Source organism: Sus scrofa, chromosome 4 (assembly GCF_054392235.1).
Source record: "Sus scrofa isolate SSC_HxYL_T2T_F1_AM1 chromosome 4, Sscrofa_HxYL_maternal_Yorkshire_Landrace_v2.0, whole genome shotgun sequence".
NCBI lineage: Eukaryota > Metazoa > Chordata > Mammalia > Artiodactyla > Suidae > Sus > Sus scrofa.
This window is the reverse complement of record NC_139386.1, coordinates 20,366,235-20,392,583: the sequence shown is the minus strand read 5'-3', so window position 1 is coordinate 20,392,583 and position 26,349 is coordinate 20,366,235. Positions and strand designations below refer to the sequence as shown.

The following is a 26,349-nucleotide window of genomic DNA, read 5'->3' as shown; positions in this document are numbered from 1 at the left end:
CCCCTTTCCACTTCTGCGCCCTTGCATTTAATGTCTCATCCTGCTAGGATGTCACGTTCACTTTCTTTACCTGAAAAATTCCTGCACATCTTTCTAAGCCCCATGTCAAATGCGACCTAGTTTGGAGGATTTCCCCAATTCTCCCCTGCCTTGTCCCCATAGCTGTTGATAACATTCTCCCCTTAGCGCCCTTCTCCAGTGAGGTTTAAGTATCTGCAAACACGTCTGCTCCCACACACAACCATGAGCATTTCAAGGCTACTGACAGTTCTGTCCATCATCTCTACCTCCGTGGCTCCAACACAGGGTCTGCCATATAGGAGGTGTTGCTGACGTAAATGGTGGCTTTTATATAATTTGATATTCTGGCAGTCATTTAACAGGCTCAGATACCTGAGACAGAAGACATTATACTACGGATGTTTTAACTTATTTTATTTTTTTTTTTTTTATTTTTTTTTTTTTTGTCTTTTGTCTTTTTTTGTTGTTGTTGTTATTGTTGCTATTTCTTGGGCCGCTTCCGCGGCATATGGAGGTTCCCAGGCTAGGGGTCGAATTGGAGCTGTAGCCACCGGCCTACGCCAGAGCCACAGCAACGCAGGATCCGAGCCGCGTCTGCAACCTACACCACAGCTCACGGCAACGCTGGATCGTTAACCCACTGAGCAAGGGCAGGGATCGAACCCGCAACCTCATGGTTCCTAGTCGGATTCGTTAACCACTGCGCCACGACGGGAACTCCTGTTTTAACTTATTTTAAAGAAGTATACATGGTAATTATTGAACGTGTTTTAATTGTAACAATTCAAACAGTAGAGCTGTATAAAGTGCCACATACTCTTCATACTATTTTTCCAATTCCATTCTTTTCAGCAGAGTTAAAAACTATCATCCCCACTTTGAGGTACAGCCTAGCACACACTTTCTTCCCTAGGTAGTTTATATCTGTATAGATGCAAAATAGGAAAATACGGTTGTTGTTTTTTTTTTCGTGAGCCTGGCCCACTCACAATTGGACAGTACCATGTATACTGTTTTTCAACTTATTTTTTCTTAATAGATATTAAAACTGTATTTCACCCCAAAACAGATAGATTCATCTCATTATTTTCAACTGCTGTATGGTGTTCCCTAGTAAACAGACATGCAAAGGTAAACCATGATGGAGTTCTTACTAAGAAATAGGCAAGTACTGAAAAAACGGATGATATCCATTGAGGAAGTGTGCTCTCCCGGATGAGTTTTGTCCCTTTGAAGTATAAATTAGTTCTAAAAGTTTACAAGGTGCAATTTCACTTCAAGGTCTGTCTTGAAGAAGCCGAGGTACATACGTATAAAAGAACACATGCAGGTGGCCCTGTGTGGTGCTATGGTATTTGCCATGATGAAAATTTGGAAGCATCCTAAATGCCATAAGAGTTTAATAAATCATGGAATACCTGCATTTTGTTGTCGTGGGTACATGGTATTAAATGAATCTAACTTTATACTCTGGGCCCATGTCTGTCCCTTCCCAAAGCTGCTTTATTTCAAATCTCTCTCATTTCTAACATTTTCAAATACTGGGATGTAGTACCATGTGTGCATCTGATAATGGCATTCCTTTGGAAACATCAGTTATTTCCAGAGATTTTAATAGCCTCGTCTCGCTTCTCTTCCTACACAAAGTGAAGGATATGGTTACTCTGGCAAACGTGTATAAGCTCTCCTTCATTCTGACACCAACGTGAATTTGACAAGATAATAGTTTTTGTCTTATTATTGATAATAGGCATGTGTTGAATGTTAACCACATTTAAGACACTGTGGAGGGAACAGTGATAAAACAGAAAGATACACTACTTAGTTACACACACAAAACCATACTAGGTACTCTAACTGTGACAGTGATGGATCATTAAAAAGGAAATAAATGACTGTTTGTGGGGTTTCTTTATTTTTTTGTCTTTTTAGGGCCATAGAGTGGCATATGGAGGTTACCAGGCTAGGGGTCTAATCAGAGCTACAACTGCCGCCCTACGCCACAGCCACAGCCATGCCAGATTCAAGCCGCATCTGTGACCTACACCACAGCTCACAGCAGTGCTGGATCCTTAACCCAATGAGCAAGGCCAGGGTTCAAACCCGCAACCTCATGGTTCCTAGTCAGATTCGTTTCTGCTGCGCCATGGCAGCAACTCCTATTTGTATGTTTTTTGACTGTTGGTCCATCCATCCACCCATCCAGCTGCTGGTTAGAAAGATACAGTGAAAGGTGGATTAAACAAAACCCTCCACAAAATCAAAGAAGAGGGAAAGAGAAAAAACTGGCCCCATGGCGGAAAACAAGGATAATGAGAAATGAAACCAACATACAAAACTAAAAGCAGAGAGGACAACCACCACTTGGAAGTACAGAAGGCAACTGCTGATTATCCTCAAATGCCAGGGTGGAGAGGTTAAGTCCTGTAAGAAATAAATGCAAAGGGGAGAATGCGTGGAATCCAAAGAGAATCTTCAGCTACTATAGGGTATGGATGGCTCCTGCCCAGACCCCAAAACCAACGTCACAGGTGGTGGCATAAGGCGAGAATCTTGAACGCAGACAGTCTCTCAGAGCAAAGGTAGCCCCGCTGCAGGCAGTGGGGAGAACTGGGCAGGCAGGTTGTCTCTGGGGCTGGGTGCTAGTGAGACAGTGGCTCTGGTAGGCATTAAAGGCCAGAAGGTCTAAAAGAAAGTGATCTGGCTGGGAATCACAGGGAGCAAGGTCTCATGTGAAAGCCAGAGACGTGCAGGAAGGCCAACAGGTGGTGAGTGGGCAGGAGAAGGCAGGGCTCACAGGAACACATGGATGCAGGCAGGGTGGCCAGGCACCATGACTGGGCACCCTAGCCTTGCAGGAACCAAAGGACAAATGGGAAAATCCAGTCAAGGAGAACAGAAGAGTGGTCCTATTTATTACCAGCACCAGGTTACAAGGTGGGGCTGTGTCACAGCCATAAAGATCAAGCCCAGTGGCAAGGCCTGACCCCTGCGGAGGATTCCTTAAATTCCCGCCTGATGAAGGACTGCTTATCACCCTACGCCCTTGGCCTGGGGGAGAAGCCTTAGATGTGGTCAAACGGCTTCAGCTGCGGGCATGAGAGGGCTTCCAGGGCAAGGGGCCAGGCAAGTCATCATACTCAATTACTGGTTTTGGCAGGAGGAGGAGGGAAAAAGTGTGGTTTTGGCAACACTGCTGGAATTATAAGGCCTTAATTAGATTACTGGATCAACCTCTGACTAGCAACGAATGTCCTTGGGGAGGTCGTTTAATCTCTCTGTGAGGCTATGTCTGAGTTCCCACATCTAAAAAAGATGAAAATAATATTTCAGAGGTGGCTTATAGGAGAAGTTTTAAGAGCCACAGTGTTGCTAAAAGGATTAGGATTTCAGCTGATCCTTCAATTATATATACTGCCCTTCCCCCTCTGGCCTTGCAAAGAATAAAGGCGGGCTAGGAGAAGTCCCCTCAAGTAACCGCTGCAGAGAAATGCACTTGCTTTAGGTTTCTGATAGGCAGAGAGGTTACTTTGAATTGAAATTGGTTAGGTTGTAGGACAGTTTAATATGACTGAACTGTTTACCTTGAAGAAACCTGCAACGAGAAACAACAGGGACACAGAGACTATTTCCACCGAGAGTGGAATTTGAACCACGACAGAAAACACTTCAGCGAAAAGATGGCTCCGGGGGGAAAAAAAAAAGGTATGAAAGGTTGACAACAGTTAGAACCAGGGAAATAACCACAGTAAGTAAAGAGCTGTTCATATTTGGTAAAGTGGTATTAATTTGGAGTCTAACCAGTGGAATGCTGACTATTTAGCTAAGAATAAAAGGCTTCTCTCAAAAATTTCCAAAGGCAAGTTAAGAAGGAACAAAAGGAATCTTTTTTTTTTTGCATTTTTGGACTGCTCACATGGCATATGGAGGTTCCCAGGCTAGGGGTCAAATCGGAGCTACAGCTGCTGGCATACACCGCAGCCACAGCAACAGGGGATCCAAGCTGTGTCTGCAACCTACACCACAGCACATGGCAACGCCAGATCTCTGATCCTTGAGCAAGGTCAGGGATTGAACCTACAACCTCATGGTTCCTAGTTGGAGTTATTTCTGCTGCACCACGACGGGAACGCCACACAAAGGAAGTCTTTAGACAGTGGAGTAAAGAATACACCGAAACAATTCTTTTTGGTATTATCTGGCTTCTTTATTTTGAGCTAATATGGCACCTGTTAAAGGCTCCTGGTGGGCTGCCCTTCTAAGCTTCGGGGGCAAGATTTACAGATGGCATTATCTAAAACTGGAGCTAATAAGAATCAATTATAAATGGTGGTTACAGCATTGCTGATGGACGTGGAGAGTATCATACTAAGTGAAGTCCGACACAGAAAGACATATATTACATGATGGCACTTAAATGTGGAATCTGAAAAATAGTAGAAATGAACTTACAAAATAGACTCATAGACATAGGGTTCGAAGAGCTAAACACCACTTATGTAAAAATGGACAGGCAACAAGAATTACTATATAACACAGGGAACAATATTCAGTATCTTATAATAACCTATAATTGAAAATAACCTGAAAAAATATATAACTGAATCACTCTGCTGTATACCTGAAACTGAAATATTGTAAGTCAACTATACTTCATTAAAAAATGAAATAAAAAATTAACGAACACACAAAAGAAATTGAGGATGTTAAACACTCAAAGATTTATCCTACTATAAGAAATAATAAGCCCTGTTAAGATAACCTGGAGTTTCTCGAGGGAATTACAAACAGAAAGTGATGGGTGTTATGCTTTGCTGTGTTGTCTTAATGGAATGGTTGGGTCTTTATGGAGCTAAAGCAGAGGTGAAGAGCATGATTTTCCATGCGTTTGGTACTCCCCAGTGGAGAAGGTTCTCAACGTCCTTACTGCAACCCTGGATGAAAATAAGAATACCCTGGAGAGTTTTTAAAAACAGAGCAATGTCTGAGACCCACCTCAATAAAATTAAATTGGAATCTCTGTGGGCATATCTAGGAAGCGATGATTATATTTCACAGCCAGAATTTAGATCTGCTACACAGCTGACCCTTGAACAACATGGGTTTGAACTGGGTGTCCATTTACACACAGATTTTTTTAAAAATACATGCATAGGATGACATCATCAGCGGCAGGTTGAATCCACAGATGTGGATCATTGGATAAGGAGAAACCACTGCAAAGTTTTCCTTGCATTTTTGACAGTGTGAAGGGTCTTACCCCCATTGTTCAAAGGTCAACTGTGTACCTTCAGGGTGGGTGAGAGGGACTCATAAACCCTGATGGCTTTCTAATATGATTATTCGCCTTCCTTTGCTCTGTCACCATGATTAATAAGCCATGTTATGGTTATCTGATTTTCTAGAATGACTCTCTTTACAGGGGCTAAAATAAGGTGATCAGCTGCCCCAAGGCATCTGTCTGCTAGCCAGTTATTTTAAATCAATAAAAAGGACTTCTGGGAGTTCCTGTCATGGTGCAGCGGAAACGACTCCAACTACAAACCATGAGGTTTCAGGTACGATCCTTGGCCTTGCTCAGTGGGTTAAGAATCTGGCATTGCCATGAGCTGTCGTGTAGGTTGCAGATGTGGCTCGGACCCTGCGTTACTGTGGCTGTGGTGTAGGCCGCAGATATGGCTCGGATCCTGCGTTGCTGTGGCTGTGGTGTAGGGTGGCAGCCGTAGCTCTGATTCAACCCCTAGCCTGGGAACCTCCATATGCCACAAGTATGGCTCAAAAAAAGCAAAATAAAATAAAAAAGACTTCTGATTTGTCAACTGCCTTGTTATTGTGAAAAGTCCTAGAGACTCTCCAGAATCGGTTTAACTAGAGAGGAAGGAATATACATGGCTTCACATACATAAAGAAAAGAGAATCAGACCTGGGTCCCTCATGACTCACAGGCGCTCTTCTTGGGAGAGCGTGTATTAGCCTCATCAATGGAACAGAACGTTAAAAGCAGTTATTATATTTCAAAGGGAATACTTAATTTCTATTTTTATTATGGCCAAATGATTACATACAAACAGGATAGGAGGTGTGCACTGTTAACTGTCTTGGTCTTTTGCATCCACAGTGACCAACATGCCTGTTTGCCTGGGACTAGAGAGGGATCTTCAGTTTTAAAACTGCGACTGTCCTGGGCAAACTATTCCTTAGGGGGTTCCTGGAGCTCAAGACTTCAATGCTAAATCTAGGAGGGGTTGGTCCTCATGCATACCTCTAGGATCTTAAGATAGCTCTATAAAAGAAGTGTCATGGGTCCTTTAGAGACAGCTAAAGGAAAACAAGCAGAGTCGAAGAGGAATCATAGATGTTCTCAATCTCACATCTCAATTCCTCACACCAACAATGACAAACCAGCAAACAATCCATCGCGTGGCCTGAGGTAACACCTGGGGTGGTGTGTCTTCAGGTGAAATCTTGATAGAGGACTGAAAAGGGCTGTGGTTAACAAGCCACGAGTAAATGAGAGTCCCGATGCAGGTCTGGGAGCTAGGAGAGCATGGGGAGATCTCAGACCAGGGCAGCCAGCTGACTTGATGCCAACCTTGAAGCCATGGGGCCATGGCTAACATCTGTTGAGTACTTAGACTAAGACATTAACAAAGATTATGTAATTTAATCACACCTCTGAAAGAAATCTAATGACCACTTTCGTTTTATATGTGAGAAAACTTAAATTGTAGGTGTGAGTTTTATTCACCCCGTGTTTCCTCCATACCCAACCCACAGTAGGCACCCCATAAATCCCACAAAAATATCATTAACCATACAAAACGATCTCAGCGTGGGAAGTATTTTAAAGATAGTAAAAATCTTTTGGTTTTTCATGTATTCTGCAAGATGGCTGACATCTATTTAAGCGGGTCTGTAACTGACCATCCTTTACAAATTCAAATAAAGACAAGAAGGGAGAAGGATTCGGATTAATATTATTAACTCAACACTCAAGTAAAGTGAAACTACAAATGATGTGTTTGGGCTAGCAGTAATAGAGAGAGAGAAAGAAAAAAATGGAGTGTCCGCGCTAGGAAGGAAAATTAAACTGAAAATTAGATTCCCTGCCCACAAATTTTGACAAAAACTTAAAGGAAATTAATCAACCACTTTACACTTGCTTTGCTGATCACAGAAGGACTCTGACTCCACTTGACATAAGCAAATAAAGATGGTAACACTTGACATGTAATTCTTGGCTCACTTAATTGGATTGCTTCACAAACCATTTTCGGTAATCAATGGTTCCTAGTAGGAATCACAAAAGAAGATACCAGGCAGTTGGGAAGAGAAAATGACAGGACTGCATTTTCTTGAGTTATGGATTCAGAGACCCTGGGCCAACCATCAAACGTTTCTGACCCCTGTCTATAGCTCCTTGTCCCTATGGCTACTTCCAGGCCATACCTGGGACCCTTACAACCAGTTAGAGACTGAGACTCAAAACAGCATTCAGCCACTATATGGCCCAGAGTGGAGCCTCTTAGCACGCCTGTCTCCTTCTCTGTAAAGTGTACCTACCTCACGGGGCTGTTGAAGGATTAAGCAATACAGAGTGCTTGCAGTAATGCCTACTACATGGGAACATTCATAGGAAGGTTTATTACTATTTTTATCACTGTTTTTGTTGTTGTTTTATATTTCAAAAGATGTACTACCTCTACTTTGAAGATCTCTGACTCGGGTTCAGATGGTAAAGCAGGAGCGTAATCTCTCGTGCTGCCCTGCAGAAGGACATGTGGCCAAGATCTTGGCTACAAGGTCAACTTGTAGGTAACATCAAGACATCTACACTGTAGCTACTTCCCTTATGGGCTTGGTGGACACCCAGTCTAGGACAGCCCTGGGCTCAGCAGCTCCCGGCAGCAGCCACCCAGTGTGTGTGTGGCTAGCTGGTAAAGATCTGTCTGAATCTTGCTTCATCAATTAGAGTCTGAGAAGAAAAAGCAAAGTAGATGGTTCTCAATCTATGTATGACTCAGGGTCAATCTATGTATGACTCAGGGTTGCTAATTAGACTACACATTCAAATTATCCGCTCTCCTCTAAGTCCAGAGCCCAAAGAGCCATGAGGAGATCCCCAGACTTGTGGTTTTCTGAGCCCTACTGGTGCATAAAGATGGGGACCAATGTGGCACCATGCTGTGGATCACTTTATCCACTGAGTGGGAGGCTGAGGTCTGCTTCAAGCCAACACCTCTTTCTCCAATAATCCCACTCCCATAAACCACAACTCTTACTTTGCGGCAAATAATAGGATAGTGTGTTAAGAGTACAAATGTGGAAATGAACAATTACAAAGAGCAGAGTACTCTAGCACAGGAAGCAGGCATACGTAGGTACACCCAGGCCAGACTCCCACCAATATGAAGTGATTGGGGACAGTGGGCAAAGAGCTGCAGCAGTCAAACCACAAGTATATCATCATGATCTCTGGCAGATTCTCCAGGCGCCAACATGAACTAGCAAAGAGGGCTGAGTCTTTGTCCACTGCCTCTGAAAACCTGCCCATCCTCACACACTCACAAAAAATCCACCCTCTTGGCAGCAGCATCCTCCTAAAAAATGACAGAATGCCTTTCAACTACCCTGCTACTGTTTCCACTGGGTCAGGAAAGCCTTTGGAAAGTGACTCCCTGCAAAGGGAGCTCCAGGGAGGCACGTGGTGCTTCCCAGGGATTTGCTGATATGAAATAGTCTATTTCCCACCTCAAGCTTTCAGTGGATTCAGGGTTGGTTTCATAACTTTCTCGTCCCCTCCACTCCTCTTTCCTTGCCTCTGAAGTGCCTGGCAGAAGGCTGGGCATGGAACAAGTTCAGGCAGCTGAACTCAAATGAAGCTTAATCACAGGAATGGACTAGATATTTTCCTCCAGTTCAGCTCTGTCACTGAACTTTTTACCGACACTCTCCCCTAACTAGAGGGATATGCAGGACGCTTGATAGCCTACCCAGGGGTGTATAATCCTCGCCACTGTGCAGAGAAGTGAGGCACAAAAAGCAATGGCCAAGCTGAGCAGACAAAGCACAGTGGCTGACCTGGATGCACGACTAATGAGATGCAAGGTGAATGCTGTGACCAGCGAGAGGCTGCAGCTGCATCACACTATCTAGGACCCTTCGGGGCTGCAAGATCTCCCCATCATGCTCCTCTTCTCTGCCCTGGGCCACACTCTTCTTCCAGGCATGTCGATGTGCTTATTCCCAGCCACCAGGAGGGCCAGACTCACTCTTCCGCCCTCCCACCACACAGCAGCCAGAAGTCCGAGTCTTCCTCTGACCTTTGAAAATTGCCTGAGCCATCCAGATGCCCCTGCCATTCACAGCCTTGCTCTATACATTTTATTTTATTTTATTTTATTTTTAAGGGCTGCATCTGCAGTATATGGAAGTTCCCAGGCTAGGGCTAAATCATAGCTACTGCTGCTGGCCTACACCACAGCCACAGCACTGCCAGATCTGGGCCATGTCTGCAACCTACACCACAGCTCATGACAATGCTGGATCCTTAACCCACTGAGTGAGGCCAGGGATTGAAGCCAAAACCTCATGGTTCCTAGTCAGATTTGTTTCCGCTGTGCCATGACGGGAACTCCATGCTGTGTACCTTTTTTGTAGCTCCGTCTGATTCACAAGAGAGGGCAGGGCCCTATAGGTGGCTCTTCTTACTGGGCTTTAACTCTGCCTCCACAGCAGGGTCAGGAGAAGCCTACGATGTTCTAGAGTTATTTCCTCTCTTTTATAAAGGAAAACAAATGCTCATGGAGATTCAGTTTGCTCATGCTGACACACTGTTGGTTCAGCTTCCTTTGCGGACAGCTAGGCAAAAACCGGTAAAATTTAAGCATGCCCATCCTTTAACCCTCTACACACAGGGAGCGAGCCCACAAGTACACGCTAGCACTGACAAACACGTGCCACAGTTTCTACAGTTTTATTTAGCATTAGTTGAAACTGAAATTACATTTGGAAGCAAGCCAAATGTCCAGTGATAGGGAAATGATTTAATAAATCATTGTAAACGCATAGAATAGAATACTCTTTATTGGTTAAGAAAAGAGATAAAACTACATATACCCATGTGAGGATTTCTCAGTGCTAAGAACAGTAAACATTTGTTAAATGAAGGAATAAACCTGCAAGACAGACTACAAGTCAGAAAAAGCACATCACAAAATACTATATGCAGTATGATTTCATTTATGCTGAAGAGCTATTTACACATACCTAAGTACTAGAAAAGAAACAGTGGGAAGGACATTCATCATTTCTTACTCCATATTTTGCTTTTAATTTTTAAAATAGTGGGTTTATGTTCATGCATTACTTATGTAATTAAAAAACTAACAGGGGAAAAGAAGTTGCCTAGATTTTAGAACATAGGGGAAAAAAAAAGTTGGCATTCTCTTGTGGTCCAGCAGGTTAAGCTGGTGTCACCTCAGTGGCCAGAGTCATTGCTGTGGTGTGAATTCCATCCCTGGCCCAGGAACTCCCACATGCTGCAGGCACAGCCAAGGGAAAAAAAAAAAAAAAAGTAGAAGAAGAAGAAAATAAAAAGGTTGCAGGGGTGGATTCCCAAGCAGGACTTAGGCTTTGGAAGCCCTTGTGCTAAAAGGGGACTTGCAGTTGGGAGTTCCAGGTTCTGGTGCTGTAAATACGGACTTATTAACCTTAGCAAAGTCACCCAGCCTTCAGAAGGTATCTTATTCTTTAGCCACAAAGTAGGAAACTGATGTCTATCCTCCAAGGCAACTTTGAGTATAAATAAGATGGTGCATGTAACATCCCCTTAAAGACTACAAAGCACCACCCCAGTGCAAAAAGTACTATTTGTCATCTTGATTATTACTCCCATAAAGTACTTGGTCTCTCGCAGAGATAAGGCACATAATATGAATTAGAATAATGAATGACTAGGAGAATATGCGTATACCTTCTTCTGCAATAGCACCCTTCGAAGAGTTCTTTTGGTCTTTCAGGGGCATCTCAATGGGAAAAAAATAAACAAAAAGATCTGAATCTCTATTGTCCCTGATCTAAGATGCCAAAGATTTTAAGACACGCAGTTATTTTAGGTACCACTAAGACAGAAAAAGAAAGACGCTCAATAAACGATGTCATAGAAAGATGCCTGCTTTTGTAAATGTGAAAATGTGAAAGAAAAATGTGAAATACAGTATCTAAATGAAAGGCTTGGGGCAAATGAGCTGATCAATTATACATTGTGTCTCTCGGATAAAATTACTAATTTAATAATAAAGCATGGTTCTCACGTACCAGTGATGTGTTGCAGTGCCTTTTCCCCTTTGGATGTGCTGGCCACAGCATTTTTTTTCATGTTTTAAAAATTATAGAGAATAGATAATTACTAGTGAATGCTGACCTTTTCCTTATTATGACTAATTATGCTATTAAAAGCATCATTTGGACCTTAATTTGGTATACAAATTATTCAATTACCTAGTCTGCAGTTGTAAGGACTTTTAGCAGCCACTATTTGGGGTGAGAGCAGAAGGACACACAGCTCTGGGCAATTTCATCTTGGACTGTGTTGCAAAAATTTTATTTGCATCCAAATAGTATTAAAGTAGTGGCTGAACTGATAACTTCCATTGAAATGTTTCATGGCACCAAAATATAGCCAATACGTTACCGCTGAGAGTACCTACGAAAAGAAACCTGAAAAAATACATTCACAAAGCCAAAATGGAAATTTATCATTAAGAAAAAAGAAAGCCAGAGGTTAAGCAAAAATAAGTCTTCCTGAGGATGTTCGGACAGTGTCCAAAAAATTTGCCTCTCCTTCTAAAACATTTAGTTGCTGCTTTTGTTTTACTGGTGGTGGTGATGATGGCAGAGATGGTGAGAGGGACAACAGTAGCGGTGATGGTGATGACAGTGGTGACCCAGGTACCCAGTATCTTTTACCAAAACAGGTGGTTGGCCTACCTAAAGGTCCTTTATTACCTAAAGATGGTGGGGAATAGACAAAAACCCCAAACTGAATTGGAACTGCAGTTTCATTACAGCCAGAGTGCCACTGTTAGACCACTGTCTCAATTTCCTTATGCATCAAGTGTGAATACCATATAGCACCTGTCAGACCGTTGTAAGGATGGGGGCGCTGCGTCTCAAGAGCCTGTCACACAGATGAGTTTCAATAAATGGAAAGAAGAGGAGGGGGGAATTATTGTACTTATTCTGTGGTTTTCCATTAGAATGCCTTAATAGAGGAAAGGAGCTGATTAGAATAAAATGGCCAGTATAGTTTTCTGACTCAGAATAGGAAGGTGACTTGAAAAACTTCACAAATTCCAATCTAGTCCACAGTGAGTTTTGACAGGTGCCAAAAAAATAAAAAGAACTTAAAATAATTGGTCCCGGAGTTCCCAGTGTGGCTCAGTGGAAATGAATCTGACTAGCATCCTTAAGGACACAGGTTCAATTCCTAGCCTCTCTCAGTGGGTTAAGGATCCAGAGTTGCTGTAAATTGTGGTGTAGGTTGCAGACGCAGCTTGGATCTAGCGTTGCCGTGGTATACGCTGGCACCTGCAGCTCCAATTCGACCCCTAGCCTGGGAACCTCCATATACCAGAGGTACAGCCCTAAAAAGACAAAAAAATTGGTCCCAACAGGAATACTGATTGTTTCCCATTTTCCCACCTGACTCTTCTCAGCCCTTCCCTGGGCTCCAAAGAGGCTAACCTCACACATCCCTTTCCTGCTTCCAGCAGGGGACAATGATGGGAGGCACTAGGGGATAAAAGGGTGGGGAAAGAAGAGGAGGACAGGGTCCCTTGTGCCCTGCAGCTAAGCAGGCCCGGCTGTGGCTGGTCCTCTGTCAGATGGCCCTTTGTTTGTGGTTTTAGCTCACTCCTCTAAAGAGTCTCTTTCTTAACATTTATTTTCAAAAATCCTAGTCTAGTAGGAGCATCTGTTTCCTGCCTTATTGATGGAGAATCCAAAAAGAGAATGTTCTGTCCATTCACTGTGTACTTATAAGCACAGCAGAGACCTTAATACTTGCAGTCCCAGAGGCCCTGATTTTATAGATGAGGAAACTCAAAAATGCTGAAAGAGTCACAGATGTTTCTGAATTTTTGATCCTCTGCCTCCCTGGCACTGTCATTCCCTGCTTCAAACCTTCCAGATAATAGCTCCATTCCCCATGCAGGTGTATGAGACCGTTTCTGATCTGGCTCCTACTTCTTTCTTCAACGTAATATCTTCTCACCCCTCCCTCCCCTGCATCCTACATGCTAACTAGCCATGCCACACCAACTGTGATTCTCAAACTTGTCTCATGCCTTTGGACACATTGGTTCTCCCACCTGGAAGGCACTGTTCTCACCTCTCTTCCCAGCTAACCCCTGTCACTGCTTGAGACACACCTGGCACATCAGACCCTCTAAGGTACTCCCACCACCCCACACCAAGTCTACACACACTACTGCATGCTTCCATCCACACACATCAAATCCGTGATGAAACTCTTGACGGACTTGGCTGTATCCCCACCCAAAATGACTAGCCACTTGATGGCAGAACTATTTTTTGTTCTTAGCCTAACAACAAAATCGTCACTGTCGCCACTGACACTGTTGTTATAGTCATACTCATTGTCATCACCATCAGCCATCAGGCTCCTAAACAGCACTTATGATGGTCAAACACTGGTCCTTTGTGCTTTTGAGATGTTAATTCATTTACTGTTTCCGTCAACTCAGCGACACAGATGCGCATTTTACAGATGTGGTGACTGAGGCATAGAATGATTAAATCAAGTGACCAGATCATATAACTCACTAGTCAATTGCAGAGCCAGGACTGAAATGTAGGCCATCTGTTTTAAGCCTCTACTCTTATTTTTCACCCTCTACTACCTCTCAGGGCCACTTAATGAAGGTTGGATGGATTATTTAGTAAATGCTAGTGGGCTTGACATACGGCAGATTAGATATTGGGAAGATATGGCTAATCTAGAGAGAAGACTTTGGGGAAAATTCCATTTGAGGCTTGAGATCCAATAATATCACCGGGTGGATTCTTCCCGTCTAGTGAGAAGCAGATGGGTCTGTGAGTTAACAAATTCTTCAGTGTTCTCCAGCAAGGCCCTGCTAGGCTCTTCCCTTCCCAGAAGACTAACTGGATCTGCAACGAGGTGAATGGGGGTCAGTGTCATGTTTGCAAACCTCCTGTGAAAATTCCTTCCCCTCTGTAGAAATCAGACCTTTAAATAAAAGTATAAAACATCTGCCACTTGGCATCCCAAATGGCATGCACAGCCTGTGCCTGTGGTCCTATTAAACCTGTTCCCAAAGCGAGAGAAGACTGACTTGTCACCAGTGGTCACCATTCCTGACCTGAAGGAGAGTGAAATGGGGAGTCGAATCTCATTCCCATTGAAGGGAATGACCACCCACTGGGGATGGCACTGTTTCAGCTGCATGTTGAAGGGGTGCCCTCTATGATGCATTCTGCCCCTGTAAATAAGGGAAGACTCCCACCTTGATGCAAAGGGCAGGAGCAGTATGGGTAATTTCTGGGTTTTGTTCTGTACTCTATTTTTTTAAAAGACAATAAATACAGAATACACAGATTTTGGATGCTTTCTGTTCCCTGATGCCTGAAATTTCCATCTTGCAGTAACAAAAAATCCAAGCAGAGCCTAGCCCAGAAAGGCAAGACATCTTTAATTCCACCAAACCTTCTAAAAGTTCCAAAACTCTCAGACTGCAGTTCAGTCCTCTATATGGCAGATATCATCTTAGTGTGAGTATGTAAGAGACAAACAGGAACCACATGGAGGGCCTTCAAGTGTGGGGGGAAGGAGACTAACGATGTCTGGCATTGCTTCCATCCCAATTCAATAAACCTGAACAGGTGGCTCAGGGAACAAGACAATACTAAGCATGTTCTTAAAATTCCTAAAAATAAATGCCAATTTTTTTCATGCCTTCAGGCACATCCTGGCAGCCCAAAATATCAAACATTTCTGCCAAGAAACCTTAGTGCTCAGAAGATGCCATTTGTTCCTCTAGCTCAGCGGTCCTCTGCCAGCTCTTGAGCGATGCTCAAAGCTTCTTCCCAACCGCTGGCAAGAGTACAAACACAAGTCTTCTAGAGAGCCTGCCACCACTGGTTCCCACCCAACCCTTCGGTTCTGGTCCCTGCATACTCCAGCAGCCCTCTCCTATCATCTGGATGAGCTCTAGCCCCGAGGTGGATCACAGGCTGATCCTGTGGTCTGTCTGATGCTCAGTCCATGATGGCTGCTTCATAATCTTCAACGGCAACACCTGCTTACTCTCTGAGATCCAGCCACACAGTTAGAAGCTGATAAAGAGCCTTTGCTATAACACAACACAGGGATATTTAACTCAAATTACTTACTTTTCTCATTTCCCTGTTTTGAGCTAGTGTCTCTCATTTGTCTAATCTTTCCCCTTTACATGAATGGCTAAGAGGATCCTTTGGTTTGAATAGGAGTTGAAAGTCTCTAAGTCCCAGTGATTACTGGGGACAAGATACGTAGAAGGATCTATGTCCAGGCCAATTCTACAATATAGGTTCTGGGATCCAAAATTCAGACAGGGAAGCCTTAATACTACCCATCAGGATAGAATAATTCAAGTTCTTTGACTCATAATGCTCAGCAATGACTTCCCAAAGGAGACAACAGAGTAGAAAGAATGGTGTCTTGAGAAGAAGACACAGAAATTTCCAAACACTGGTTCTGTCATCTTTAGTCTCCTTCCCCCCACCCTTCCATTAACCTGCCAGGCACACAGTGCCTCAGGATCTTTGCACGAGCTGCTTTCCTCATTGGGATGCTCTTCCCTAACATCCTCGTAGCTCACTCTTCAAGTATTTGCTCAAATGTTGCCCTCTCAGTGAAACCTTCACTGATCCACGACCTCATCAACATGTCCTTAAATTGTTAGAGATGAATTTATGTACACCTCACCAAGTGACCATTAACTGGGGTAGGTTTTAAAAAGCACCTGGAATAGAACAGGACTCAGTACTTGGTTGAACTCTCCCCTCAACAATTACCTGATTCTAGAGTGAAAAAGGACCAGACACCATTCTAAACAAAGCATCGCACAGATGCCAATTCCGCTAAAACCTAAGAACATATGAAGAATTAATATATGTTCAATAAGCCTTCCTGACCCTGTACCTCGAGCTCTCAGTATGTCTCCATTCTTATTCTAGTCATCATCTGATTACTTAAATATAAATCCTTTTCTATCACATTAATTTAATAAACTATTGTTTAAGACCGTAAGCTCAATGACTACCAGAAAATTAATTCCTTTGAGCCTTAAATAACTAGCATGATGGATTGGCCAACAGATTTTCTTCTAACAGGGTTGTTACCCTTAAAGGAAATCTGCTGCTCCAGCTGCAATCAGGACTGGAGGAGAGCCCTGAACCACAGAGCCATAATGCATCCAAAGACAGCAAGGAAAACACAGGGACCCAGGAAAGAGCCAACATGGAGAGCAATCTCACTTCCTTGAGGCGAAAAGTAATGAAGTATAAGCCTGAAAAAAGTAGGGAGTACATGTGGACTTTATTTAAAACATTTATAAGGCACTTTACAAGTAGTCACTAAACCTTAGAGCAACTCTAAGAGGTACAATTATTCTCATTTCATGGTTGTAGCAACTGAGGCACAATGAAGTTAGCTTCCCTAACATCCCATGGCTTGCAAACTGCAGAACGGGATTCCAACCTAGGCAGTCTGGCCCAAGAATCTCTGCTATTGGCCATGACGCCGGGGCTGCATCTCCTCCTAATGACCGGCTGCTTAGGGCAGTTTCTGTCATCAGTGGTCACTACTGCTCAGATCTACTTTTCACAATCCCATCTCTCTCTCTCTCTCTCTCTGGCAGTGAATAGGAGCCCCAAGGCCTCATTAGAGAAGAGCTGACACTCCATTATTTGATATTAAGCTACCCCAGCGATGACAATGTGTCATAGTTATTCAAGGTCAGTGTCAGTGATTTTCTCTGCCACACCTGGGACACCAATTTCAAGACAAATGCACTTGGTAAATAGCTTTCCCCCTGTCACTTAATGAGCAGTTCAGAGTCAATACACCTGCAATTCCTTGGTCAATACTGTGCACCAGCTCCTCACTTCCTTCAAATGAACAGCCAGGCCCTCACAGTGGACCAAAGGACTATCCTTGTCTGTCTCTCTGCCATTATCTCATGGACCACACATCCTTCCAGTTGCCCTGAGTCCATGCCCCTCCATTCATGCTGGTCCCCACACCCTTCCATTAACCTGCCAGGCACACAGTGCCTCAGGATCTTTGCACGAGCTGCTTTCCTCATTGGGATGCTCTTCCCTAACATCCTCATAGCTCACTCTTCAAGTAGTTGCTCAAATGTTGCCCTCTCAGTGAAACCTTCACTGATCCATGACCTCATCAATCAGAAACCCTTCCCTTACTTTTTTCCCCCTCATAATACTGACCATCTTCTCATATAATTGCTCCCAGAAAAGAAGTTCTTGCCAAGGTAGACATTTTTATCATTTTTGTTCACTGCTACACCCCTCCACATGGTCAGAACTGTACCCCTACCCAAGTCATTGCTGCACCTCTACACACAATCACAGCTGCACCCCTACCCATGATCATAGCACCTCTTACTCTGCAGTTGTGCAAATTACCTCCTGAAAACAGTACAGCAGGGAAGGAAGGTAGAAGGGAGAGAAGTATAAACCTCATACCGGAATCCTGTTTAGATTTAAAAACCAGGTCCTTGAAGAACTTGAGTAACAGCAAACACACAAATCTTAAAAAACAACAACAACTAAAAACTAAAACTAGAAAATTCGTGCTTTTGGAAACTTCAGCATCAGGTAATCTGATGATTCTCCAGGCAAGGAGAAGCAAGCAGTTTCCTCTCCCAGGACTACTGCTGTAGCAGGGGGTGCTGTATTGGGTTACTGGTGCTGTGGAGTTCAGCGGCATGGGCACCATGTGTTCTCAGCTGGGGACAGCAGTGGATGATCCTCATCATGAGCAAATCAGAAGGTCACAGATAAGGGAAGCAACTTCCCAGACAGCCTTAAGGGAGGCCTTTCCTTCAGCCACTTCACACTTTCTGACACATCTCACTGTACGTCAGGCGGTAGGTCAGGACTCAGTGATGCCAGCATGAAGAGCCAAGTAGATCGATCATTAAATAACTCAATGTGTTCAACATGGTAACAGAGGAACGGTCTGTTGCAAGAGCCTCCAGGCTCCCTCATGTTGGTTGGGATTCCCTCCAAAGCAATATCCACAGAAGCCACCAGAGTGGTTTAAAAATGAAAATCAAGGGAATTCCCATTGTGGCTCAGCTGTAATGAATCTGACTAGCTCCAAGAGGATGCAGGTTTGATCCCTGGCCTTGCTCAGTGGGTTAAGGATCCAGCGTTACTGTGAGCTGTGGGGTAGGTTGCAGATGCAGCTCAGATCCCATGTTGCCATGGCTGTGGCTGTGGCCAGCAGCTTCAGCTCTGCTTCGACCCCTAGCCTGGGAACTTTCCTACACTGTGGGTGCAGCCATAAAAAGCAGAGAAAAAGAAAGAGAAGAAAAGGAGAAAAGAAAGAAAAAAGTGTAAGCTTCAGCCATCTCACTGACTTCTATTATCCTTCAGATCTGGACCCTGACCTGGCCTGCAGGGCTCTATGTGGTCACCCTTGTGTACCACGAAGTTTCCATTGTCAGAATTCCCCTCCAGGTCACAGGTCTTCAGCTGGGCTGGTCATCCTCACTTCCACGAGGGCCTCCATGCCTCCCTACATACAGTTCCTTCCCTCTGCTGGCCTTCTTCACCTTCTTTCTACCCCGTCAATCTTGGCACAACGGTTTCCTCTCATCTTTCAAGTCCCAGTTTGAACATCATCTCCCCAAAGCTGCCTTAACTCACAGTATCAAGCAGGTTCCTACTGCTATTCATTCAGAGCACTCTGTTTTTTTAGTCTTCAAAGTAATCTATAATTAAGTATTAAACCACTTGCTTATGATACACTATAAGCTCCATGAAAACAGGGGCTATGTCTAAGTTGACCATTTGAACGTTTAACACCTAGCACTGTTTGGGGCACATAGCTAGCTAGAGATTTGAAAAAAAAAAAAAAAAAAAAAAAAAAAGTTGAGTAGCTGGCTTGGTTGGAAGGATGGGGGGAATGGAGGAAAAGAAAAAAAAAAAAAGCTTTTAGGGGATAAAGGAATGCTAAGAAAAACACCAACCCTCCATAGGAATAGGAAGTAAGATTCTAACAGGCTTGCAGAGGAGAGTCATTTTCATTTGTTTTTACCAAAGAGCCGAAGTAAAAAAACTTAGCCAGCCTTCTGCAACAGGGCGCAGAGGAATTAAGAGGTATGAACTACTACACATAATATAAACTACAAAGATACATTGTATAGTACAGGGAATATAGCCAATATTTTATAGAAACTTTATATGGAGTATAATCTATAAAAATATTGAGCCACTATGTTGTACACCTGATCCTAATATGATATTGTAAATCAACTGTACCTCAGTTTGAAAAGTGGTTGATGACAATCCCTGCCCTCAATTATCCTATAAATGGGTGAATGAGACTGACTTACATGAATGGGGGGAGGGAGCAGAGGTACAAAAAAGGGTTACATTAAATATAATAAAGATCCAAAATACATAGCTCGGACAATAAATCAAATAGGCAGCCAGAAAGAAGAGAGATCTGAGAAAATCCCATTGAGAAGCAGGATCTGCTTAGAGATGTGCCTTTTTAGAGCCAGGCAGTGCTCCAAGAGTTCCATACATTAACTCATTTAATTTCCCCAACAACTCTATGAGGTACGTTACAGTTATTGTCTCTATTACACACAAGGCAAGATCACATAGCTAATGACTGGAAGAGCAAGGATTTAAGCCCAGTAGTCATACCCTCCTAGAAGGATGCCCGCTGGCATGTGTTACATGACTCTCCATTGCTTTCACTCCCCCAAAAGATCATGAGTATCTTCTTCATTCAATAGGTGCAGTGCAGGATCCCATAGCTTCAAAGACATGAAATGAGCTTTTAAGGCAACAAAAGGATACCCCCCTCCCCAAACAAGCATTGTCAGGCTTTTCAATCTTCTCTGTAGAATAAAGAATTTTTGAGGCAAAAATCACTTTAACTTGTCGCAACTCACTTCACGTCATACATCTTCAACTTCAATGTTTACTGAATGGCTACCAAAAAAAGATAAACAGATATAGGTTTTATTGCTTGCTTTAAAGCTCAGGATCAGTAATTCAGAACACCCACAGAGGTCACCTCACCCTATAATAAAGACATTCTGATACTTTGGCAACAAAACTCTTCCAGAAGTGGTTGAAGAAGGACCCACTTGGAATTCTGCTCTGTCGTAAGCACTGGGTTTTTGAGTATTATTCCCAGAGAAGCCGCAAGGAAGAGAAAGTAAATACATTTCACATTCAGTAAAATTGGCAATTAGAGGGCAGTGCAGAAAGTAATTTTAAAATATCTGATCTTTGCCATCCATCTCAATCTAAAAAAAAATTCAGGTGCAAATATAATCATGCCAGCTTTATGCAGAATATGATGAGCCTCATGAATAAATTATTAGAGAGACATGGAAGAGATATAAGGGCATTAAACAAAATTATTTAATAAAGTAATAATCATGTCAGAAGCACATCTGCTATTTGTAACAATCAAGACAATAACTGGGAGTGTTTGAGGTTAAAACACAAACCATCAGCAACATCTTAGTAATTCACTGCACTTGACATTTTAAGGAGACACTGTTTTGCATTAACATGTACTTTTTATGGAGAAATATACCACTTAGATTTGTAAATCGAAAAGGACTGACATTATAAGAACCTGGTTTTAAATCACTTTCTACATTTATTGCTCTGCTTGTGTCATCTAATGTGGTCATTTACAATTTGCTTTAACAAATAAGACCTTCTGCCAATCACTCACCTCTTGCCATACTGAGACCAAGATTGCCATCTAGTGAATTTCATTACAACATTTATTTAATGGTCAGTGGCCAACTTTGATTTTCTGTTTCCATGATGAGACTTGATTCCTATAACTCATATCTATCTCATTAATATTAACACATTCCCTAAATACCTAATAATAGTGATCCTTAACAAAGAAACATTACTTATATTCTTAAAGAATATGCATAATTAAAACAGACAACTTTAAAGAAACTCATTTTTGAGGGCTTCAAAAGCCAGGAGGCTGTGCCAGGATCTTTCAAATACTATCTAATTTTTAAAACAATTCTACATTATAATTCTAACCCCCATTGCATAGATCTTAAAACAGAGGCTCAGAGAGATGGGTCTATAGTAAGTCACCAGACAGATTCAAAGCCAGATTCATTCACCCAGCAAATACATACTGATTGCCAGCTGTGGGTCAAGGATTGGTCTCAGAACTGGGAGTACACCAGGAAATAAAACAGAAAGAGTGCCTAGATGCATGAAGTTCATTATTGTAGGGATAGACAGCTGTCATGTGATATCACCCCATAGCACGTGCTGTGAAGGTGAGAGAAGAGGATGGTAGTGAGACTGGGAGCCCAAACCTAGAAGGAACATGTGATCAGAGGCTTGAGTGATGTTAAGTCATGAAGAAGACATGGTCATGTGAATACTACAAGAATATGTTGAAGTATGTCAGCCAAGAAAAGTGTTAGCTGAGCAGACCTCCCAACTCATCTATGGTATTGCTTTTCATTATTGAGATATAGTTGACACATAATATTGCATAAGTTAAGGTGCACAGTGCTGATTTGATTCATTTATATATTGCTCTATAATATTCTATCACAAGTAATTTAGGTATGTATTATTGGTAGAGCTTTATTGTTCAAATTATCACTGACCCTCAAAAAGGGAAACAATACTTGAGTCAAGACAGTAGTTGAGATTCCCTCATAAAATCAATAGCTAACATCTCCTGGGGTGCTTTGCCTATTTCTGGCTGTCAAGACACCTCTATCAACCCCGAGGGTTCTACCCTCAGAGGGGCAAAAAGATGGCAAGGGAAAAACAGCCTTTGTCTCTGGAGGGGTGGTTACCAATCCTGAAATGTCACTTCTATCTCTCCTTCCACTCTTTGAGTCCTTTACTTAACATACACCTATAGAATATTTGCTCTGGGCACTGGGAATACAGAGACCAGGGAAACCAGACAACAATCCCTAGTCCTACAGGACTTTTCATGCTAATGAGTCTCCTCAATGTTGCTTCTTGAGGCCCTGGCCTTCCTGCTTGGAATCTGCTCCTGGTTGGTCTACAAAGGGATCAGCATAATCTGTAGACCCAAAGCCCTGGCTTCTCATTTGGACTTTTCCTCTGCCAAGTGTTCACTCATTCACCACCTGATTTCTCTGTTACTTTGGTTAGCCCAGCACACAGGATCAGCAGGGAGGAGATGGATTTAGTGCTGACCCATCAGGTAGGACTGAACAAGTCATGGGTCCAAAATACCTACCAATAAATGAGCTGGCCTGGTTTGGAAACACCTCCTCTCTCACTACCTCAATACTCCTGGGAGAGGTAACACATTAAACCAAACCACACCAAAGCTGCAATGTCTTATTAGATATACAGAAGTGGGAGTGGGGCGGAGGAGGAGGAAGAAGAAACTAAGTTAACTGATTGGATGAGGAGGGAAGCAGAGGAGACAAGGGAACCAGAATAAAGTTTAACCTGTCTTATTTGTAGTTGTCTGAAGTTAAAAGTTCTTGATACAGATTCTCTTTCTTCTAATCTTTGTCCTTTTAAAAATTTTATTCTGGGTTATGATCTTTGGGCTGCAGAAGTTAACAGGTAGTATACATATGTGCATGTATGTCATATATATATATTAAAAACCAAGCAATTTTGCCTTGAGCTAGCCAACATATATGGAATTTTACGGGCCACTGCAGTAGCTAGCAGGCATAAATAATTTTGGATTTTCTGGTTTTTTAAAAACTAGTCAATATCATTAAAATTACCTAATGCTGGCGTGGTAAATCCAAACCTTTCCGAAGCAAACCCCCATTTGGGCTGGTGGTCAAACTTCCAGTTATAAGATAAATAAGCACTAAGGACGTAATGAAGAACCTCATGACTACAGTTAACAGTGCTGTGTGGTGCACAGCAAAGCTGTTAAGAGGGTATCCTAAGTTCTCATCACAAAAGTTTTTGTTGTCTGGAAGGTTTTTTTTTTTGGGGGGGGGGAATGTATCTTAGATGATAACATATTAACTACATTTATTATGGTAATAATTTCATGTATATGAAAGTGAAATCATTATGCTGTAAACCTTAAACATATATAGTGTTGTGTGTCAATTACATCTCAATAGCACTGGGGAAAAAAATTTAAAAATAAGGCATTTGAAGACAGGTGCTCCACATACTGCATCCAATGAAAATATTGACTAATACTCCAATAAGACTCAGAATCAAAATAGAGCCTTTACCTTTTCCCCCACTTTACTGATGTACAGAGATAGTAAATACACTCATCTTAATTGTACAATGCAACAACTTTCACTTTACATCAGACCATTCCAACCTGGCTGGACACAGTGGAAGTTTCCAACACCCTAGAAGGTTCCCCCCCATGTCCCTTGCTCAACCACAACTTGTCCCACATTACCCCCCCCACCCCACTCATCCCCAGCCCCAGGTGCCTCTCTCTCTCCCTCCTCATTTTCCCTTCTCTTGAATCACACATAATTGAGATCAAACGGTATGAACTTTTGCACCTGGTTTCTTTTGTTTAGCACAAAGTCAGTGAGATGTATTCATACTGTTACATGTATCAATAGTTCGTTCCTTATTTAACACTGTGTAGAAACTATACCTTTGTTGGTTTTAGTTTTTTCCTCCTTCTCTGACTGAATAGATTATTTTCAGTTTATAGCAACTTTGAATAAAGCAGCTGGGACATTCTTGTATGATCTTCATTTGAACACATTTGCATTTTCTTGGGCAAATACTTTATTTTAAAAAAAAAAAACAAAAAACACCTGCTCAACATTTTTCTGAAGAGTTGTGGCAAATTTACACATTAGCAACAATGTGTAAGAGATACGGCTGATCCACACTCTGGTCACTCTCCTTGTTGTTGGCAGTTCTTTCAGCTGTAGACATTCTGCTGAAATATCATAATATTTCATTTTGCTTTTAGTAAGAATTTCTCCCCTTAGTGATGTCAAGTGTTATGGCAATTTCAACATCTGCATTTGTGAAGTGCCTGTTCAAATCTTTTGACCATAAAATTTAAAAAATTGGGTGTTTGGCTTTTTTTCTCACTAATTTAAAGAACTGCTTTATAAACTCTGGATATAAGTCCTTTGCTGGATTTATGTATTGCAATCTTCACCAAATCTATGTATAACCTTTTCATTCTACTCACTATGTCCCTTGATCATGAGTTCTTAATTATAATGACATTCAATGTATCCAAGTTTCTTAGGGTTAGTGCTTTTTGTGTCTTGTTTTAGAACTCTCCCACCCCAAGATTATGGAGACGGTCCCTTTGCACAGAACTTTTAAAATAGCCTAGTAAAAAAGTCAGACCTCCCCAAAAGCCAGAAATTTCTTGTCTTTTGTCTTTTTGTCTTTTGTTGTTGTTGTTGTTGCTATTTCTTGGGCCGCTCCCGCGGCATATGGAGCTTCCCAGGCTAGGGGTTGAATCGGAGCTGTAGCCACCGGCCTACGCCAGAGCCACAGCAACGCAGGATCCAAGCCACGCCTGCAACCTACACCACAGCTCACGGCAACGCCGGATCGTTAACCCACTGAGCAAGGGCAGGGACCGAACCCGCAACCTCATGGTTCCTAGTCGGATTCGTTAACCACTGCGCCACGACGGGAACTCCCAGAAATTTCAACCACTTGCCTCCTACCAAGTTTTCCCCAAACTAAGAAAGATGAGCTTCTTCCCCTTTAAAGATCTTCAGAGAAACCACCTTGACAAACTGCCTGCAGTCATCTGTTCCAGTGTTTTTAAACCCTTCCTATCAGGCTGTTTTTTCTTTATATCGATCAGAAATTACAATTCTGTTCATGTGATGGATTTATAATGCCTCTAATTTTCACATTAAGAAGTAATTTAAAACATTTTTAGCTCATAATGCCCTTCTGCTCTAAATACAGTTGTAATGGTTTTTGTTTTACTGTTCTTTTTTTTTCTTTTCTTTTTTTTTTTAATATTAGCTGCTTCTTTGACACATGGAAAGGAAGTAACATGATTTAATTATTCAAAACACCACGCAAATTGTTAGTTATTCTTAGGATACTGTGGTCCTGGGGAACACTGAGGAAGGGGGATGGGAGGGAAAGAAGGCAGCTCTGCTCTCCAGAAGCATGCTAATAGAACTCAGATTAATATAGGGGAGGAATGGTCCTTTTCTGTGGGACCACTATGCACAGAACCTGCCTAGGTTTCTTTCCCGCAGACAGAAAAGGGTTTTTTCTTTTTTTGGTAGTAAAATGTTTCAAATCCTTCCTACCTGGGCATCTTTTAAATAAGAGGTTTGATAGTGTTGATGTAGTAAATCATTCGCATATCTTAACATTTTGCAGCTACTCAGATATGAAAGTCATGTAACTTTTCTACTTAATATGCTAATCAACTTTGCTCAATATGACCGGGGTCGGGGTGGGGGGGTCATTTATTGAGATTTGGTTCCCAGTTCTTGGTAATTAGTTTATAATTGTGAATCATATCTATCATTCTGCTATGCCATAAACCACCCACTTGCAGAAGTTGAAAGTAAAAACCACAAAATGTTATTTGTGTTGATAAAAGATTGTTTCATGTTCATCATCTAACTCTCTAAAGGACAAGGAAACAAAAAAGAAAATAAAACATTAAAGGAAAGTGGATGAAACTTTGTGTTTTGGAATCACCATGAAGCCAGGATGATCTTTTAAAAATGGAAATCTAGGAGTTCCCTGGTGGCTCAGTGGGTTAAGGATCTGGCATTGTCACTGTACCGCCGTCAGTTCCTGCTGCGATGTGGATTTGAGTCCTTGCCCCAGGAACTTCCTCATGCTGTGGGTGTGGCCAAAGGAAAAAAAAGAATAAAAGTGCTAATGGGAGTTTCTGTTGTGGCTCAGTGGGTTATAAACCTGACTAGTACCCATGAGGATGTGTGCTTGATTCCTGGCCTTGCTCAGTGGGTTAAGGATCCAGCGTTGCCATGAGCTATGAAGTAGGTCACAGACACGACTTGGATCCCAAGTTGCTGT

At 42.4% G+C, this 26,349-nt stretch overlaps 1 protein-coding gene across 7 annotated transcripts in view; it reads right to left on the bottom strand.

Moving 5' to 3' along the window:
* SAMD12 (sterile alpha motif domain containing 12) overlaps window positions 1-26,349 on the bottom strand; it is a 427,734-nt gene that overhangs the window by 274,680 nt on the left and 126,705 nt on the right. The window contains exon 3 of one of the 7 annotated variants that reach the window (XM_085021819.1): window positions 10,090-14,214. The exons of the other annotated variants lie outside the window; for them this stretch is intronic. Coding sequence (XP_084877945.1) covers window positions 14,038-14,214 — 177 coding nt within the window. The 3' untranslated portion in view covers window positions 10,090-14,037. Of the gene's footprint in view, window positions 1-10,089; window positions 14,215-26,349 lie in introns of those variants that run through there. 7 annotated transcript variants of the gene reach the window in all.